The following is an 18752-nucleotide window of genomic DNA, read 5'->3' on the forward strand; positions in this document are numbered from 1 at the left end:
GGGTGTCCTCAACAGCCCATGCTCAAGACTCATCTCCCCACTCAGGATGTGCGGTGAAAGTTCTGTTTGTAGAGTTGATTACATGGGGCATTCCCATGCAGGCACTTGGTGACTAGTGAGCCACGCTGACTCTCTAGCTGACGAATCCCCTCTCGGCGGTGCTGCTCATGGGCTTCAGACTGATGATACATCGTATAGCTCTACGGAGTCTGCAATGTATGCCTGGGTCGGTCTGTATGCCATATCTTGACAATACAGAAACCACCGGAAGTTAAATAGTCCAGGGTAGTTTTTTGTAACTTTGGTTTCGTGTGGGAAGGAAATTACTGTGAGAACATGCATGTAACTCTGACCTGTGATTTACAACAGTGTTTCCCAAACTTTTTCTGTTTACCTCGATTTTTGAAAATGACAAACCATCGCGACCCAATTCACAATAGGTCTCTTATATAAATGGAGAGAGAGATGCGAATTTGTGCATAAATTAACATTCCTGACCATTTTCATGAGCATTTCTGCATCACCTTCATATTATCATTTATCTTGAATAGATTAACTCGCCATTTTGTTTCATCAATGTCATCAAAAACTAACAACAATCATGTTTGTAAATGCTCATCCCTGTTATCAGAACAATCAGGTTTGTGTTGTGTGTTGTTATCATCTGGAGAGACGCACGTCATCATTTATGACAGCCAGCACCCACAGTGACCTTTGCCCAGACCTCCTCGCTGTTTGAACAGGCAAATGTTAAAAGACTTCCAGTTCTGCTATTTGTGCTGCTTAGAACACATGGCAGCCTTTTACTTTGTCTATATATATTTAATTAACAACATTAGAACACAAAACACATCTGATGAAATCACAGATATTTAGTGGACAAAAAGTAATGTCCAAGTCTTCTTGCTAAGACCCTGCGTCCACATGCGTGGACATCACATTTTGATGTCTATAACATAATACTTAATACGGCTTAGCAGAGACCTGATGTCCACAATCATGGACTCTTACAGTGCCATCTAGTGGTGTCAGAAGAGTAAAAACACTACATGTTGAATTGAAGATGGCTAGGAACACACAGGAAAGTTCAGATGTCCACTCCCGACCAAAACGTCGACCAGGTAAAAAATCCAATCAAATTTCATGGATGATTCTTATACAAATGTGTGAAAAATCTAATGTGCCGATAAACATGATGTCAACGTATATGGACAGAGGGACTAAATTCTGTTGAAAATGTTAATATGTTAGCAAATCATGCTAATCAGTATGAAAATGTAGTTTGGGAAGATTTTGGTAAAAAATAATTTACAAAAGTACAAACAGGTACAGCATGTTTTTAAAAAAAAAATATAGATAGATTTATATTGATAATATTTTATTTTGAGAGCATATTTCTTAGTTTAGTTTAAAATGTTAATATGTGAGCAAAAATGCTAACGAGTATGAAAATGTAGTTTTGGAAAATAATTACAACAGTAATTTACAACAGTACAAACAGATAAAGCATGTTTTTTTTTAAATAAATATAGATAGATTTATATTGATAATATTTTATTTTGAGAGCATATTTCTTAGTTTAGTTTAAAATGTTAATATGTTAGCAAAAATAATTCATCTAAGTTATTTAGAAATAAGTAGAAAAAGCAAAGACTACATGCAGCAGAAGATTTCTTCTTAAATTTATCCATAGCTGCCGTGTCAGGATTTGACCACCGTTTGTGAAACTCTGACCGGATCGACTACCAGATACTCTATGTGCATTTAAAATGGAAACTTAAGCCCCTTTTCCAACGAAGGAACTAAAACCAAGAACTACGAGTGTGAAAGTGTAGTTAGGGAAGATTTTTGTAGCAAACAATAATTTACAACAGTACAAACAGACACAGCATGACTAATAAATAAATATAGATGGATATTTATTTGATTTTTCTCATTATTTTATTTCCAGAGCGTAATTCACGGTCAAGGGCAGAGCGGATACTGGGGGCAATTGTTGGAGACAACTCAGAGGTGGAAGATTTGTCAAACATCGATGATCCCGTTGGAGATGCCGATTATCAACCACCACAGAAGCCAAGCAGCAGTGAGGTGGACAGTAGAGGGGATGAGGACCTCCTACCACAGCCCACTAAGCCCAGCAGGGGACGTAAACGTCTCCGTGGGGGAAAGGATGGTTATCGTTCAGACCCTGATGTTGTCAGATCATGCGCTCCCAGACGTCGCCGTCATACTTGGCAGGTTGAGGCTAATGGCTCAAAGAGCCAACACCAGGACCAAGCCATCAAGGACAGTCCAAGGAAGGACGTGGAGTGCACTGGAGGGCTACTCCATTGACGCTAAACATAGCCCAGTTTGAATATGAGGATGAAACCGAGCACGACAGAGAGGTCTGGACCCCACTGGACTATGTAGAACAGTACATTGATAAAGATTAGATTAACATGATTGCAGATTGCTCTAATGCAATGTCACTGGCCAGAAGTGGGAAAATACAACACACATACTCACATCTGTTGATGCAATGTATCATTTTTTCTTTGGTACTTGTATTTTGATGTCCTGTTTCCCTGTTTTCCCACAAATCAGGATGTACTTACAATTCCCTGCCATCACTGAAAGATTTACACGTGACAGATGTTTTAGACTGAAGCGATCACTAAAAGTGGTCATTGATGATGACGTTCCCCAAGACCTGAGGGAATGTGACAAATTCTGGAAGGTGAGGCCTTTTCTGGATCGCATTCTGATAGGCTGCAGGTCTCAGGCTCGGCCCGAATGCGTATCTATTGATGAGCAGATGATTCCATTTACAGGAGACTGTTCATGTCGACAATATCTGCCAATGAAGCCAAACCCAGTTGGAATGAAGAACTTAGTTTGTGCAACAGCAGATGGCATTGTGCTGGACTTCGATGTGTATCAAGGTGCAAATGCACTGCTTGAGCAGGTGGAAGAACCAGAGGGTCTGGGTTCGGGAAGCTTGGTCATTGATTGTCTGTGTCAAACTCTGCATCCAGGTACAAAAGTGTACTGCGATCGGTTCTTCACAACCATCGAAGGTGTGGAACGAAGGATGAAGAATCGAGTTGCTGCAGCAGTTCAAAAGCTACCAAATGACAAAACAATGAAAAAGGCGGGAAGAGGTACCTCAGCACAAGTTACCAATGGGGATGGAAATGTGTGTATAAAGTGGTATGACAATAAACCTGTATTTATGGTTTCTGTTGTTCATGCTACACAGCCAGAGGACACCTGCTAGCAATGGGACAAGAAGCTGAAACGATATGTGACTATCTCGCGATAGTGAGTACAACTCAAAGATGGCTGGGGTTGAATTGGTCGACAGGATGATGAGCTATTATCACATAAGCGTCCGTACTAAAAAGTGGACACTGTGGATGCTAATGCACTTCACAGATCTGGCTTTAGCCAACAGCTGGCTACCAAAAAGACCTCACTGTATGTGCTACACCAAAGAAGAGCATCATGCAGTTCCTTTAGTCTCGTATGGAAGTGGCTAAGACTTCTTCTTAGCCCAGCGTGACAAAGTGTGCCAGAAGACGATGCAGACCCTTCAGAACAAGGGAAGAGAGTACAGTGATGGCAGTGCCCCATGTCTCAGTCTGCAGGAGGGCTAATGCACATCTTCCAGAGGTGGTCAATCTGAAGAACGCAGCACGCTGCAGAGCGACAACGTGTGTCACATGCAAGGTGTTCCTGTGCTTGCAAGCAGATCGCAACTGTTACACAACCTTTCACACATGTGAACATGCTCCCACAGAAATAAAGGTGCATTCTTAGTTTGACGTTGTAGTTGTAGGAGTAAATAACAAGGCTTTTGGACATGTAACCATATGTAACCATAGCCATGTTCAGAAATTGAAATAACAGTTTTATAACAGTTTATATAAAAGTTTTTCAATGGCAATGCAAACTGTTTCATCCTTTGTTACAGGCGTGTAATATCTAATAAATAATAAATAACTATGATGTTCAAAACATGTTAAACATGTTCGTATGTGTGTGCAGTTATGAAGGACACTTCTGTGTTCAGGCTGGAAATAAAGAGTTTTGCACTTAATTACACAATGGTGACTTTATTGTGTTCTATGGAAATTCAGGCCGAGCGTCCCCGTATGTGGACATCATGTTAACAGATAACGCTTAGTTTTTATACTTATCAGGTTCCAATAAGCCCAAATAGAGAAATTAAAAATGCTTACCAAACAAGAGCTTGGGTCTTCGGAGGCTAAACAAACCGGAGCATATGCAGATATTCCAGCAGTGTCTTCATCTTATTCCAGTTATCTGGATTTAACAAACTGTAGTGAAGGCCAACTGATCTCAGATCTCTGAACACTTTCTTCCCTTGGAGAGTGTCGCTTGTGCACTGGGTGAGGATGTTTCGCACACTCACATTGTCCCATCAGGGTTTTTTCCTATCAGAGCGAGTCCACTTCTCAGCACACAATGCCCAAGTCTCAGTCTCTGCTTTAAACTTAATGAATCTTTTCTATTGCAATAAAATGACTTTTCTTTTCTGCTGTGTTTTGAACAAGCGTCAACCCAAAGTCTTGAAAAATGAAGCCAAAGTTTAAGTGTAAAATGTCCACCAGAGGCGGGCTGCAGACGCACAGGAAGTCACATACACACAACATTCAAAAAAGCCAGATCTTTCAGCAGACATGAACATGTTTACAGCCTGGTTGAAAGAAAATAAAAGAGGATTAGTTATTGTCAAACGTTGAAAAGGAGAAGACTAATGACGCTTCCTTGAGCGCACACGCTCTATATGCACACACACACACACACACACACACACACACACACACACACACACACACACACAGAGAAAAGACAAAATCTAGAATCAAAGAGTGAACAACTAGAGATCTGTAGTTGTGGATTTGGATGCCTCCATGTCAACTCTTTAAATTTGGTTTCAGAGTGATTCAGCAGCCGATGAACGCTGATGAATAAAGAGCCGCTTGAACTTTGAGAGAAGATTCTTGAAAGGAAGCATAAAAACATGAAGGGAAAGAAGATGACAGTCTTAGTTTAACTTGAGGATTTAGACATCAACACAGATTAGCGAAACTGACAGCAGCGTCATGTGAACAGCAAACACAGCGGAGACAAGAGCAACAGAAGGACACAAAAAGGAGAAGATGTGTGTCACAGCGAGAGGAAGAGAGGGAGAGGAGAAGGAGATGTCAGAGAGAAAGAGGAGTGTGTGCAGGGAGAAAGAGCTCTCCCAGAGGAGTTCAGGCTCAGAGGGAGTACACGGCTCACAGGAAGACAGCAGCAGAAAGATGAAGGAAGAGTGAACCGGCTTCACGCTCCATGAGCAGTGATCACCGCTGCTTACACGGGGGAAAGTCGACTGCTTCACGGACGATAGGGATGCAGACGGAGGTCCAAAGGCAAGAGAGACAGAAAGAAGCAGCAGGGGGGGTAAAGGGACAAGCTAAGACGAGGCAAGCACTGCTAAATTATTGAATAGGGATCTGGACTAACCCTGGACCCTCTAAGCAGCGCTCTCTCTGTCGTGCCCAGCAGGGAAGATGTCCAAGTCCTCTCCTCGTCTGGGGCGACCCGGATCAGCCGGTTCTGCGAGCACCGGCGTGAGAAAGGAGCTGCAGGGGAATCGCTCATGCATGCTCCGTATCGGAGAGAGGCTGATGAGGGCAGGCAGTGAGGGGAACTTAGTCCAGAGAGTCTCACCAGCCCAGAGCCAGACTTCCTCTGCTGGATTGAGGCAAGGATCTAATGGACGGACACAAGCTGCAGCTCTGCAGGACGGTACTGAGTATACAGGAAATGACCCCAGCAAAGGTAAGCAGCCTTTCTCCAGGTTGTCAAAGAAACCAAGCGAACACTTTGTTAGAGGACTCAAGTCCTGGACTTTAACTCAGCCATCATGTTAGCAGGTATCTGTGCAACAGTCCCAACTCCACATTTCCAGCATTAGGAGTTCAGTAGTTTTGTTAATCTGTGGATGCTCCAGGTTTCTTCCAGAATTAACAACCTGCTGTGCTTGTTGTGATTTACTTGATTTAAAAAAAAAAGAATGACTAGGTCAGAAAAAAACAGTCACAATGATCTGAGCAGTGAAATGCTACTCAGCCTGTTTTGTGTTTCGTGTGATGTTTGGATATCTCTGTTGATGAATCTGCTGACGGTGGAGTCATGAAGTGTGGCAGAAATGGGAGAAGATGCTGTGAATAATGTCGTACAATGAAATCTTCAAACCTTTTTGGCAGAGACACGGGGGAAATGTTGTTGCTATGGGAATGGTTTGTCCTCCTCTGCTCAAACTTAATGTCGGTGCAACATAACGTGATTAATTTATCGTGGCAGCGATAGCAATGTGACATTTAAAGTAATGAAGCTTGGTGGCATTTAAACATTTTACTTTTTTTACAGAGTGCATTTTATTTCAGGCGTATATTCATCAAACTCAAGTATGACACAATCTCTGACTAACACAAATTAACATTTAATCATTCTTCTTCTTTATGTGAAAAGATGCAGTGATTTAACGTTCTCCAGTTTGTGATCATGCATGAACTGTGATCATGTCAGACTGTTAGTCAGCAGCAGGCACTCTCTACTTCACTGGCATTTACTGACACTCTGTGACCTCTGACCTCGCTGCTCTGATACACTCGAGATGTCTTATTTCATTGCACGGTCTGCATGAACTCTGGACTCTGATTGGCTGCTGTGAGTGTACGTCCTGACAGGGAACCTCTTTGAAGTAGTTCTGTTGTAACCCCTGTAATCAGCCTTTATCTTAAGTCAGTAACCATAGCAACAAGGATTCTGTCTGTTCGTAAATTTATACAACTTGTTAAAAACCTCCATCCTAATGAAAACAATGAGAGACTACATTTCTTTAGGTGTTGAATATAAAAACTTTACTGGGGAGGGACTAAAAGAGTAAAAATGAAAATCTGTTATTTCATATGCTCTTTGGTGTGGAGGTGCTGAACACACACTGTGATGTAAGATTTGGAGGAGACAGTTGTCAGAGCCTAAAAGGTCAGGCAGCTTAATGAATCAGAGACAGCTGACTCTGGCAGCCTGAAGGCAGCGAGCGCTGGTTTTAGTGTACAGCTTGCCTGGGAGGAGACGACACTTCACAGTCGTGAACAGTGGATCTCATGGGATGGTCATGATTGTTTCAGGTGGTTACAGGGTGAGCAGAACATTATATTATGACACCGTAACAAAAGCTGAAGTGATCATTCAAATATTCAAAACTGCAAACAGCCTCCAAGTCCTTCCTCCTATGAACATCTACAGCGGCTGTCCCCTCATCTTTAAACGACTTTCTGTCTTCACAACATGAGCGCGTTGTTTCCTCTGAAGGTCATGTGATCTCTGGCTACAGGAACACAGAGCTTTCTGCCCTCATTTTAATAATACAGTTCCCACACGTGCTTCAGTGAGTCATAGAGCCCACAGCAGTGAGTGAGTGTGTGTGTGTGTGTGTGTGTGTGTGTGTGTGTGTGTGTGTGCGTGCGTGTGAAAACACATTAACCTCCTTCTGAGGACATATCTGTAAACACTGTGTAATGAGGCTGCATGTCTGACTCACATGTGAACACACTAAGATTTAAATGTAGGGCGATTAATGGAGTTATAAATAAAGTTCCACATTTCGTTTATCAGGCTTTCATCCACATCGGAGAGTAAGAACAATATAAGGAAACAGCTTCAAGGCAGATCGGACACACACACACACACACACACGCACACACTCACACACACACACACACACACACACACACACACACAGGGAGTGACCAGAGGTAAAGCATGGGTGTTTATTTAAAGACATCGTCATCATTCTCAACTCTCACAGAGAATTCTAATCAGCATTAATAAAATCCTAAATATCATCACTGTCGTCATCAAATCATCGTCGCCTCACTATCATGAAGGTCGTAGGTGTTGTCTGCAGATCTACTGGAGGTTGGTAATTCATCCTGACACTGGGGAACTACAGGGTTAAATTAATGAAAAATCAGGTATTGTGACCAGGTGAACCAGGTGAAATTCTGGTTCGCACTCTGTTATTTTTATTTTATTATTTTGAATGAAATTTTTAAATGAGTGACTGGCGTCGTTTTGGGCCCAATTCATGAAGCCCGCACTTCACGACAACTTTAATCTGCCTGGTGCCTTCACTGAGTGGGTTTAATTGAACAGACTTTTATTTAGTAAACCAGGACAGCTGTCATTACAATCTGCAGTCCCATTACTTTTGTTGTTTCCATCAAAAAAAAGTTTGATAAAATCACATCTCTGTAGCTTAAAGGAGCCGACGTCTTCGACAAATCGGATGCTTCCTTCAATAATCTAGAGGATTGTTGGGTTTTTCAGAGAGCTACGCTTCCAGTGATGATAAAACTTTTGTCATTTTCTCTGTTTGGGGTCAAAAGCTCCCCGCCTCTGCTGCCTGGGTATGAAGGTCAGCGAGCCATCATCATCATCATCATCATCATTATGGCTCTTCTCGGTGATGAAGGATAAAAAGGTCTCTGACCAAGTCAAAAAGTATCTGTGCTCCAGTCAGCTCGGCTCCTCTGTTCTGGGGAAAAGAGCTCATTATTTCCATTCGGTTCATGCAACAGCAAGAGGGGACGAGACGTTGTCAGGGACGTTCCTTTCTGCTGATAGAAGTCTATATTAAGAAATACTTTTTGTCCCAGAGCGTCACGTTACTGAAACACATAAAGTCCTCCAGGACATAGATCGGTTCTAATGATGTCAGATAATGAAGCACGCTTTCTTCATCCACTCATTAATATTCACACTTGTTCAGAAGTCATTTGGAAGAAAATTGAACGAACAACATATTGGTGATAATTAATCACATCATGCGGGTTGTAACTGTGAATACATCAAGTCGACTCAAGTCAAGTTTATTTTTAAAGCTCATTTAAAAACAGCAGCAGCTGACCAGAGTGCTGAACAATGTGTCAAATTAGAAGATATCAAACCATGCGTTGATAAAACCACAGAGAGTTAGAAAGCACCACCTACAGGACCAGGGGATTCAAACACTCATGGTGTATTCACACCTAACTTGGTTGGTTCGCTTGAAACGAACTCAAACCCTGGTGCGGACCTTTTGAGTCGGTGTGAATACAAACCATCGAACTCTGGTGCGCACCAAACAGCCGGACCGAGACCCAGCCGAAGAGGTGGTCTCGGTTCGCTTCCAAACGAACCCTGGTACGGTTCGTTTGAGGTGTGAAAGCAACCAGACCTCAGTCCGACCCAGCTCTAAAAATCGTACGGCTTTTTGGACATAACAGGCTCCCGTAGCCTCGCGCATTAAGGGAAATAACTGTTTGGTTAGCAGCACAGTGTTCTTGTTTGTTTGCCTACTTCTTTGATATAAGACGTGGAGGTAATCTTTAGTCTATCTTTCAGACACTTTGACTAGTGTTTCATCGCTCTGTTCCTTTATTATCCAAAACATTTAAATCACACAGACTATGAACAGAACAGCAGCAGTCTGATACTCCTCCTTTCCCCTGCGCCACATACTTCATTTATAACCTCGGCCACATTCATCATAGCACCGGTTGATTGCCCACACATAGATTTACATTTTTTACACAATTACATATTTTCGTACCTGTACTAAATGGATGAAATTGTTGCTAATATGTTTAATACCAGGACAGCGAGTGCAGCACGCAAGTTCTCCATGATTGTTTACTTTCATCTTGTGATTACAGCTTTATCCCGCCCTAAACCTTTTTATCCAATAATTGATCTTCGCACACATGTGGTTTTGTTTATGAATTCTGGACCTCTTGCGAAAAGTGCAATGTGAAAACAAACCGCACCAAACCAAAAAAGAAGATTTGGTCCGAACCAAAGAAAGCGGACTGAAGGACTTTTCTGGTGTGAATACACCCTCAGACACAAAAGGATGTTCTCTGAAGAATTCACCTTGAGCGACTGAGAGAGGGAGTGGTGTTTAAATACTTTAGAGAGTCTGCGCACGACCGCTACGATCTCACGACAGCTACGATCTCCGTGCACGTTAACTAACAGCTGTATCATGTTATGTTCTTCTTTGCTCTCTTTTGATTCTGTTGAACTCCACGTTACACTGACATAAAGGTACACATTCTCATTATTGTTTTGTTTAGCGGACTCTGTTGCTGTTGCCCCCCGTCTGACAGAGATAGTCTCCTGCTGTGAGAAGCGTGATGTGAGCAGCCAGGTCAGGAGAATCTCCAGTGCAGGTGTACATGATGGAAACAGCGATGTAAAGTGTCTTTATTATTTATTTTTGCCCTCAGGGTGAGAGAGAGAGAGAGAGAGAGAGAGAGAGAGAGAGAGAGAGAGAGAGATGAAGGACATGCAGCAGCCCAGAGGGCCCGCGCTCTAACATCCAGGCTCCTGGCGCCCCACGTGAAAGAGAGACTGTAAAGAGTCAACATAGGGGGCAGTTCTGATCATCAGGAAGGCTGTTCCACGACACGAGACAGCAAAAAGGGTCATTTCTGAAGAAACGAGGAGTCTGGTGGATTTTTATTGATTGATGAACTGGTCGATCTTAAAATCAATCAAATGAATTGGAGGTATAGAGAGACAGGCTGATTGTTCATTGCAGCTTTAACCTGGTGGTCAAATGTAAACACACTGTCAATGGAGGCGTCGAAAGCCTGGTTCTTAGTGCTTTCGCCTCATGTAGGCTATAGTCCTCCAGGTGGACTCTCTCCACTGTCCTCTCTCTAACTTAAGGCAAAACAAGGCCCAAAATAAACCTTAAAAAAGGCTCTGTCAAAACTAAACCAAGGACGTTAGCAGAGGGCTTAATGTACGTGGACAGGTGACCTAAGTTATTTGAGACCAGTTTAAAGGCCAAAAGGTACTGCTGGGCAAACCAGGTTTTTATATCTCGGAGATGGTTGCTGTTGTAAAGACAGAATGAACAAAACCTTTTTTCTTTTTATGAAATAGACAAAGTATATTAGGGAGTTAATAATAACGTTAAGAATAAGAAGTGATGAAGCTGAGGGTGCTCTGCAGAGAGAGCTTTTGGACAAAGGGCAAGGAGGAAATAAAAGATTGAAAGACTGATTTTTTTATATGCTTTCCTAACGGAGTGAAGTTTAAATAAGATGTGTGTTGATAGAGTTCACCTGAGACCCAGAGATGTGGAAAGACCATGTAATCCTGGTAAACATTAGAGACCCAGCAGTCAGAGGCAAACCACAGCGTCAAAGACAGCAGGTAAAAGACGGGAGGAGAAGGAGCCGTGAAAGCTTTGGCTGTGAACTGAAATCATAGAGTTGGTAAATTAAAGGTGGTTGTTCAAATGTTATGTCAGAACAATGGCATCTCTTCAAACGTAGGTGAAGTCAACAAATCACTGAGGAGGAGTTGTGCGGTAAGTTTTAAGACGATGTTTATCACCGTAGCATTTAACACAAGATCCTCATCTGTTGACCTAGTCGACATGTAGTGTGCTTTAAAAATCGACATCTCTAATAGAAAGTTTTCCATTAAGGCTTCACATCAAGATAGCAGAAGCACTTGTTTGGCTACGTCTGCTTTTGCACTAATGTCATTTAAACAAAAGTGACAGAGCCACACCATGACGCCAAACAGAGGAGAAACCGGCGAACATTGTGACATTACAAGTCTTGAACTCAGTTTTTCTTGTCTACAGATAAATACATTAGAGTTTCTGAACATCTTCAACCTGAAGGACTTTTTAGAAAAAGGTGAATTCACTAAAAAAAAAAACAGGCAAGAGAGTGGGGTGGCACATGAGTTGTGTTTTGTCATTTCCTGTTTCATTCCCTTGTCTTTGTCTTCTAGATCCTGCTCCTCGTGTTTGCCACATTGTGTGTCGGCCCTGCCCTGATTGAACCCAGCTGCACCTCGGTATCTTCTGACTGTCTGTGTATTTAATCCTCCATGCTCCCTCCCTAATGTTGTATCCTCCATGTTAGTGACTCCACCAGTGTTTGACTTGTCTTTTTCTTGACATTGCTTTTGCCTGCTCCTCTGGATTTATTTTCTTTTGAGATTTACTTCTTTCAGTCCCTCCAGGATTTCGCAGATTTTTGGGGGGATTGTTGTGGCCTAAAATGCCTGAATTCGCGGCAGCTTTTTCAAAAAAATTGCATTGCATGTTGCGATGTTCTTAGCTGTTTTATTGCAATTAAATTGCGGCAGGAAGCAAAAATTGATTTTTTTTTCATGTCAATTTTATACCCAGATCGTCTGTGCTCCGTGTCTGCTGGGTTAAAAAATGATCAAAAATATTAAACATGCAGTAAAAAGTGATGGAGCAGAGTCAGCTACACAGCTGCACTTTCTCAACAAACCGTTGTCATGGAGACAGGACGGACCTGCAGCGCTTCATGCTCACTCTCCTGAGTGCATATAAACAGGGAAGTGAGTTTGGTCCGTGGTCACTAAACTTTTGTGACGTGTAGCTCGCTGTTTTCGGGGGGGGATTACTCTGATTGGTGAAAGTCGCGGGGAAAACTACTTTGATTGTTCAAATTTGCAGAAAAGTTGCGGTGATTGGACAAAATTACAAGGTCGCTCAGAGATCACGGGGATTGGTTGAATTTGAGTGAATTGTTGCGACCTCAACATAGCGACTTCCTGGAGTGACTGTTCTTTGTATCGAAGTGGACTGAAATGGTCCTGCCTGATATCACTTTGCCACTGTGGAGTCGTGCCTTCTGTTACAAACGTCCATCAATGATTCTGATGACTGGAGTTTGTCTCTTTGTGTAATAAAATAATTTAAGTGAAATCTTTTTATCCAGTCTATGTGATCAAACTCAAAAATATGATAATATTGTGATTTTGTCAAATGCTAAAAACTTTTTTACAGAGACCTGCAATAAGACCTGCAGACACCACTGTCGCGTTTGTGTGCGTGTTTGTTTAACAAGCAGAAGTAATATTTACCACAGCTTTCTCGTCTCTTTCCAGCTGCTGGGCTGTCAGTGTTTGTAAACACACATTCACACACACATACACACATTCACACACACACACAGAGCCACCAGGCATGAATTGGTCTAACAGCACCATGAACATCAGCAGCAGCTCAAGCTGACCTGTAATTCTCCTCTTCCAGCTCTGGTTGTATTTCTTCTCATCAGATTTAGTTCATGTTTCTCTGGAGGCAGCAAAAGAAATGTGAAAAGAAATTTATCTGAGCTTTATACACAGAATTTCATAAGATTGTAACGGACATACAAGACTGAAAAGTCCACATAGCATACCTGCATGTTTTTATCACTTATACATTATTAAAATGGACGGTATAATTGTATGGATTATTATATATCCAGATCATAAACATAAATGCTTAATGTGTTTATACTTCACAATGCATGGTGATACACAGAAAACCAGCAGTTATATTTAAGACACTGTTGCCTCTAAATTTAAAGAGTCTGTCTCTGGGACTTGTGATCAAAAGGGCTCGTTTTTTCTCATCACAGAGGTCAGGAGAATATATGTGGCTGTGACACTTCAAAGCCATTAAAATGAAGCTGTTAAGCTTAACATCCAACAAATATCTACTGAACTGAAAAAACCTGCAGGCACTGCACAGCTCTTTGAGAACGACCTCCCACTGCAGGACTTTTGAGACCCCGACAGATTTTTGATTCACGTGTTCTTAAAGGAAAGTATATATCAAAACACTCATACAACTAAACAACCAGCTGTAACAACCCTCTGTAGTAACAACACACTGTAGTAACAACAAACTGTAGTAACAACAAACTGTAGTAACAACATACTGTAGTAACAACATACTGTAGTAACAACACAATGTAGTAACAACACACTGTAGTAACAACAAACTGTAGTAACACCATACTGTAGGAACAACACAATGTAGGAACAACACATTGTAGTAACAACACACTGTAGTAACACAATGTAGTAGCAACACAATGTAGTAACAACACACTGCAGTAACAACATACTGTGGTAACAACACACTGTAGTAACAACACACTGTAGGAACAACACAATGTAGTAACAACATACTGTAGAAACAACACAATGTAGTAACAACACAATGTAGTAACAACATACTGTAGTAAAAACAAACTGTAGTAACAACACAATGTAGTAACAACACAATGTAGTAACAACATACTGTAGTAAAAACAAACTGTAGTAACAACATACTGTAGTAACAACACAATGTAGTAACAACATACTGTAGTAACAACACAATGTAGGAACAACACACTGTAGTAACAACACACTGTAGTAACAACACACTGTAGTAACAACATACTGTAGTAACAACATACTGTAGTAACAACACACTGTAGTAACAACACACTGTAGTAACAACACTGTAGTAACAACATACTGTGGTAACAATATACTGTAGTAACAACATACTGTGGTAACAATATACTGTAGTAACAACACACTTTAGTAACAACATACTGTGGTAACAACACACTGTAGTAACAACACACTGTGGTAACAACACACTGTAGTAACAACATACTGTAGTAACATACTGTGGTGACAATATACTGTGGTAACAATATACTGTAGTAACAACATACCTTAGTAACAACATACTGTGGTAACAACACACTGTAGTAAAAACATACTATGGTAACAATATACTGTAGTAACAACATACTGTAGTAACATAGTGTGGTAACAATATACTGTAGTAACAACATACTTTAGTAACAACATACTGTGGTAACAACACACTGTAGTAACAACACACTGTGGTAACAATATACTGTAGTAACAACATACTGTAGTAACATACTGTGGTAACAATATACTGTAGTAACAACACACTGTAGTAACAACACACTGTGGTAACAACACACTGTAGTAACAACACACTGTGGTAACAATATACTGTAGTAACAACATACCGTAGTAACATACTGTGGTAACAATATACTGTAGTAACAACATACCTTAGTAACAACGTACTGTGGTAACAATATACTGTAGTAACAACATACCTTAGTAACAACATACTGTGGTAACAACACACTGTAGTAAAAACATACTATGGTAACAATATACTGTAGTAACAACATACTGTAGTAACATAGTGTGGTAACAATATACTGTAGTAACAACACACTGTAGTAACAACACACTGTGGTAACAACACACTGTAGTAACAACACACTGTGGTAACAATATACTGTAGTAACAACATACTGTAGTAACATACTGTGGTAACAATATACTGTAGTAACAACATACCTTAGTAACAACGTACTGTGGTAACAATATACTGTAGTAACAACATACCTTAGTAACAACGTACTGTGGTAACAACACACTGTAGTAACAGCACTGTAGGAACAACACGTAACGACACAAAGTAGTAACAACATACTGTGGTAACAACACACTGTAGTAACAACATACTATGGTAACAATATACTGTAGTAACATACTGTAATAACATAGTGTGGTAACAATATACTGTAGTAACAACATACTTTAGTAACAACACACTGTGGTAACAGCACTGTAGGAACAACACGTAACGACACACTGTAGTAACAACATACTGTAGCAACAAGACACTGTAGTAACAACACACTGTAGTAACAACATGTAACAACATGTAACAACACACTGTAGTAACAACATACTGTAGTAACAACATGCTGTAGTAACAACATGCTGTAGCAACAACACACTGTAGTAACAACATGTAACAACACACTGTAGTAACAACATACTGTAGTAACAACACACTGTAATAACAACATACTGTGGTAACAATATACTGTGGTAACAACATACTGTGGTAACAATATACTGTAGTAACAACATACTGTAGCAACAACACACTGTAGTAACAACATACTGTAGTAACAACACACTGTAGTAAAAACACACTGTAGTAACAACATACTGTGGTAACAACACACTGCAGTAACAACATACTGCAGTAACAACATACTGTAGTAACAACATACTGTAGTGACAACATACTGTGGTAACAACATACTGCAGTAACAACACACTGCAGTAACAACATACTGTAGTAAAAACATACTGTATTAACAACATACTGTGGTAACAACACACTGTAGTAACAACACACTGTAGTAACAACACACTGTAGTAACAACACACTGTGGTAACAACACACTGTAGTAACAAGACACTGTAGTAACAACATACTGTAGCAACAAGACACTGTAGTAACAACATACTGTAGCAACAAGACACTGTAGTAACAATACACTGTAGTAACAAGACACTGTAGTAACAACATACTGTAGCAACAAGACACTGTAGTAACAACACACTGTACTAACAACATACTGTAGCAACAACACACTGCAGTAACAACATACTGCAGAAACAACACACTGCAGTAACAACATACTGTAGTAACAACATACTGTAGTAACAACACACTGCAGTAACAACATACTGCAGTAACAACACACTGCAGTAACAACATACTGTAGTAACAACATACTGCAGTAACAACATACTGCAGTAACAACACACTGTAGTAACAACACACCTTAGTAACAACATACTGCAGTAACAACACACTGCAGTAACAACATACTGTAGTGACAACATACTGTGGTAACAACATACTGCAGTAACAACACACTGCAGTAACAACATACTGTATTAACAACATACTGTAGTAACAACATACTGTGGTAACAATATACTGTATTAACAACACACTGCAGTAACAACATACTGTATTAACAACATACTGCAGTAACAACATACTGTATTAACAACACACTGCAGTAACAACATACTGTATTAACAACATACTGCAGTAACAACACACTGCAGTAACAACATACTGTATTAACAACATATTGTAGTAACAACACACTGCAGTAACAACATACTGTAGTAACAACATACTGCAGTAACAACATACTGCAGTAACAACACACTGCAGTAACAACATACTGTAGTGACAACATACTGTGGTAACAACATACTGCAGTAACAACACGCTGCAGTAACAACATACTGTAGTAACAACACACTGCAGTAACAACACACTGTAGTAACAACATACTGCAGTAACAACATACTGTAGTAACAACACGCTGCAGTAACAACATACTGTAGTAACAACATACTGTGGTAACAACATACTGCAGTAACAACACGCTGCAGTAACAACATACTGTAGTAACAACACACTGCAGTAACAACACACTGTAGTAACAACATACTGCAGTAACAACATACTGTAGTAACAACATACTGTAGTAACAACATACTGTAGTAACAACATACTGCAGTAACAACACACTGTAGTAACAACATACTGCAGTAACAGCACACTGTAGTAACAACATACTGTAGTAACAACATACTGCAGTAACAACACAATGTAGTAACAACATACTGCAGTAACAACATACTGTAGTAACAACATACTGTAGTAACAACATACTGTAGTAACAACATACTGCAGTAACAACACAATGTAGTAACAACACACTGCAGTAACAACATACTGCAGTAACAACACACTGCAGTAACAACACACTGTAGTAACAACATACTGCAGTAACAACATACTGTAGTAACAACATACTGTAGTAACAACATACTGCAGTAACAACATACTGCAGTAACAACATACTGTAGTTAAAACATACTGTATTAACAACATACTGTAGTAACAACATACTATAGTAACAACATACTGTAGTAACAACATACTGTGGTAACAACATACTGTAGTAACAACATACTATAGTAACAACATACTGCAGTAACAACATACTGCAGTAACAACATACTGTAGTAAAAACATACTGTATTAACAACATACTGTGGTAACAATATACTGTGGTAACAACATACTGTAGTAACAACATACTGTAGTGACAACACACTGTAGTAACAACACACTGTAGTAACAATATATTGTATGTTGACTGACATTTACTGTTAATGATATTTTTAATATTTAAACTTCTTCATACAACCCTGTTGCAAAAATACCAAACTATCCATTTAAGAGCCTTCCATCCTCAAACATAATTACTTATCTGTCTATACTTTAATTCTTTTTTTGTTTTTGAATAATAAGTATATTAAAGTCATGATACAAACACAGACACAAACTTTATCCAGCAGTTTAATGAAACAATAGAAAATGTATTAATGATTTATCATTCCGGAGACATTAATATGTTAGCTAGGAAGCTGCTGAGCGCTTCAGCTAATACACAAATTTAAAAATATAAATTGTGTTTTTTTCTGGCATCTTTCCATCGTCGAATCCCTGACTACTTTCCACAGTCTATCCTGCATCCCTGTTCTCGTCAAGTGTCTATTTTTCTTTCTCCATTCTTTTGGCTTAAAGTCAAAATCTGCTGCAGCATGCATCAATGAGCGCTCAGAGCCCTGGGAAACATCTCCAGAGTATATTTTTGATCTTTCAGGCTACATGTGAAGCCACTTGTCTGTGCAAATAAAACTCATGCCGCAGTTTCTGTTGCTTATTTTAAACCATGCCCACAGTGGGACTATTTCTGTCTGTTCCAAGAACAAATCATATGACTGATTGTGTTAGCAAACATGGAGAGTAGTGATGTAATTTGAAATAGCAGACCTGTCATCCAAAAAGGCTGCAGCTTTTAACCTTTAATCCGATGAGAAAATCATGTTGGACACACCAATCATTTAAATCCCACAACAAAGACAAAGTTCAA

The 18752-nt window shown here is 40.1% G+C and overlaps 1 protein-coding gene across 1 annotated transcript in view; it reads left to right on the forward strand.

The window, feature by feature from the left end:
* The first annotated feature begins 5214 nt into the window (after positions 1-5214).
* The window catches only part of LOC306827171 (uncharacterized protein), a 55071-nt gene continuing 41533 nt past the window's right edge, over positions 5215-18752 (forward strand). Inside the window, exon 1 of the mRNA XM_079348840.1 lies at positions 5215-5838. Within this exon, the coding sequence (XP_079204966.1) occupies positions 5568-5838 (271 nt within the window). The 5' untranslated portion in view covers positions 5215-5567. The remainder of the gene's footprint in view (positions 5839-18752) is intronic.

This window comes from Symphodus melops (genome assembly GCF_947650265.1).
Source record: "Symphodus melops genome assembly, chromosome: 7".
Classification (NCBI taxonomy): Eukaryota; Metazoa; Chordata; class Actinopteri; order Labriformes; family Labridae; genus Symphodus; species Symphodus melops.